The sequence below is a fragment of the Fonticula alba genome, assembly GCF_000388065.1.
Source record: "Fonticula alba strain ATCC 38817 unplaced genomic scaffold supercont2.14, whole genome shotgun sequence".
In the NCBI taxonomy this organism is placed as follows: Eukaryota; order Rotosphaerida; family Fonticulaceae; genus Fonticula; species Fonticula alba.
The window spans coordinates 432,738-434,884 of NW_009242984.1; the positions used below are offsets into that span (position 1 = coordinate 432,738).

At 64.6% G+C, this 2,147-nt stretch overlaps 1 protein-coding gene across 1 annotated transcript in view; it reads left to right on the forward strand.

The window, feature by feature from the left end:
* Positions 1 to 2,147, forward strand: part of H696_05840 (hypothetical protein) — a 2,676-nt gene continuing 529 nt past the window's right edge. Inside the window, exons 1-7 of the mRNA XM_009499640.1 lie at positions 1 to 159; positions 285 to 373; positions 487 to 592; positions 707 to 765; positions 864 to 1,122; positions 1,250 to 1,551; positions 1,762 to 2,089. Coding sequence (XP_009497915.1) covers positions 39 to 159; positions 285 to 373; positions 487 to 592; positions 707 to 765; positions 864 to 1,122; positions 1,250 to 1,551; positions 1,762 to 2,089 — 1,264 coding nt within the window. The 5' untranslated portion in view covers positions 1 to 38. The remainder of the gene's footprint in view (positions 160 to 284; positions 374 to 486; positions 593 to 706; positions 766 to 863; positions 1,123 to 1,249; positions 1,552 to 1,761; positions 2,090 to 2,147) is intronic.

The following is a 2,147-nucleotide window of genomic DNA, read 5'->3' on the forward strand; positions in this document are numbered from 1 at the left end:
CCCCCCCTCCCGCTTCCACCGGTGTGTCCGACGTGAAGATGTTCTCCAACTTTCGTGATCGCATGCGCCTCATTCTCGGGAATGTGAGCGATCTCGAGGTGGTGGTGATCAAGTGCACCAAGAACGACACTCGCCTTGCCAAAGACCGCCACCAAGTCTGTGCGTCCTCCCGGCGGTCCTTCCCCGAGCCTCGCTCTCCCGCGCGCGCGTCGGCTCCTATCTAACCCTGGCCTCCCGCTTTTTCCCTCCCTCCTCCCCCCTGGCCGGGGGCGGGCGGTGTGTAGCCCTGATGGCATACATCGGCGAGAAGGACAACAAGATCGAGCCGCTTTTTAACCTCATCGATTCGCGCCTGGGCTCCAAGCAATTCCTCGTATGTGCTGCCCCGCCATGCCTCCCTCTCGCCGGCCCTCATGCCCGCTCCCTACTTACTCCCCTCCTCCATGTCTCCCCGTCTCCCCTCCTCGTGGATTGGCCCTCCCGCAGGTCACCCTCAAGGCTGCCATCCTCATCCATGAGCTCATGTCCGACAAGCAGGAGGTCGTCATCCGCTACATCATGGACCACCCCGCTCTGCTGGACACCTACCGGCGTATGTCCCCCCCCCCCCCCGTTCACTGCCCTCCCGATGATGAACGCCTCCTGCCGCTGGCGGCACCCCCATACACTCACACACACACACACACACACACACACGCATGTGCAGCCTGCAACAACTCCCTCTCGCCCTTCGTCCAGGAGTACCTCAACTACATCCGCCTCCGCGTGCGTGATCATCGCTGCGCCTCGCCGCTGTCCACCCATCCTCCGACACTGACATATGCCGCCTCCCCCCCACCCCCCCACCCCCGTCCCGCATGCAGGTGGAAATCTTCAAGGAGTCTCGCTTCGACCATGTCCGTCGCCCGCTGAAGGAGGCTGGCCGCCTGCTGGCTAAGCTGCGCTTGTCCTCCCTGGTGTCGGACCTGAAGAACATCATCGCCCTGATCGAGGGCGCCATGAAGGTGAACCCCCGGGTGGACATCCTCACCACCCCGGTGTCCATCGAGTTCATGCACACCCTCCTGCGCGACATCATCCGCCTGTATGGCTCGGCCAATGATGGCATCGTTGACATCCTCAGTGCGTGCCGGGCGCCATCTCCCCCTTTTTTTTCTTCCTTTTCGCCTCCTCTCTGACACTTGCTGCGCCCCGGGGTTGGCTCCCTCCCCCCCTCCCCCACCCCCCTGATCGCGTGGTCCCATGCCAGACGAGTGCATGGAGATGAAGTACCCCGAGGCCCAGTCCTCCCTGGACACCTACCAGGCATTTACCGCCCTCAGTGCCAAGATGTTTGCCTACCTAGATCAGTACCGCGCGATCGAGGGCCACTTCGAGTTCACCCTGCCCACCTTTGTCCAGCCGATGGATGACGTGTCGGCCTCGCTGCAGAAGCATGTGGAGAACTTGAAGAACCCGGAGAATGCCCCGAAGGGGCCTGACGGCGCGGCGGCCGCCGCTGCCACCCCGGCCGAGACGCCCCAGAGCATGCCGCGCAACCTGAATGTCGACGTATGTTGCCATGAGTGGCTCTTCCCCTCCGCCGCCGCCGCCGCCGCCGCCGCCTGCCTCGCGTTCCTTTGCCACTGGGCTGCTTGGGTTGGGGTTTTTTTTTCTTCTTCTTTCTCCCCCTCTTCCCCTCCGCCTCCCGAGGTGCCGCGCCTCTCCTTGCGACTGACCATTGTGCCCCCCGCCCGCGCCCATCCGTGAACACCACCGCAGGAAACCCTCATCATCGAGGAGGACGAGCTGGCCGACACCTGCTTCTGGTCCGAGGAGAAGGGCGGCGCGAACCCGAATGCCGGCGGTGGCGTCGCCATGGGTCTGGTCATCCCTCCCGAGGCCCAGGCCGGCCAGGTTGCCATGCACCCGCACCCGCCTGGCGGGCAGATGGGCTACCCGGGCTACCACCAGCCGCAGATGGCCCAGCACATGATGTCGCCGGGTGCCCCGTACGGGCACATGAGCATGGGCGGCCAGCCGTACCAGCCGCCCAACCTCATGCAGCACCCCAACTCCATGATGGGCATCCCGCCCCCGGGGATGGATGGTGCGTGTGTTCTCTCCTTCGCTGCCTTTCTTTTCTGCTCCTCTCCTCGCCCCCTCCC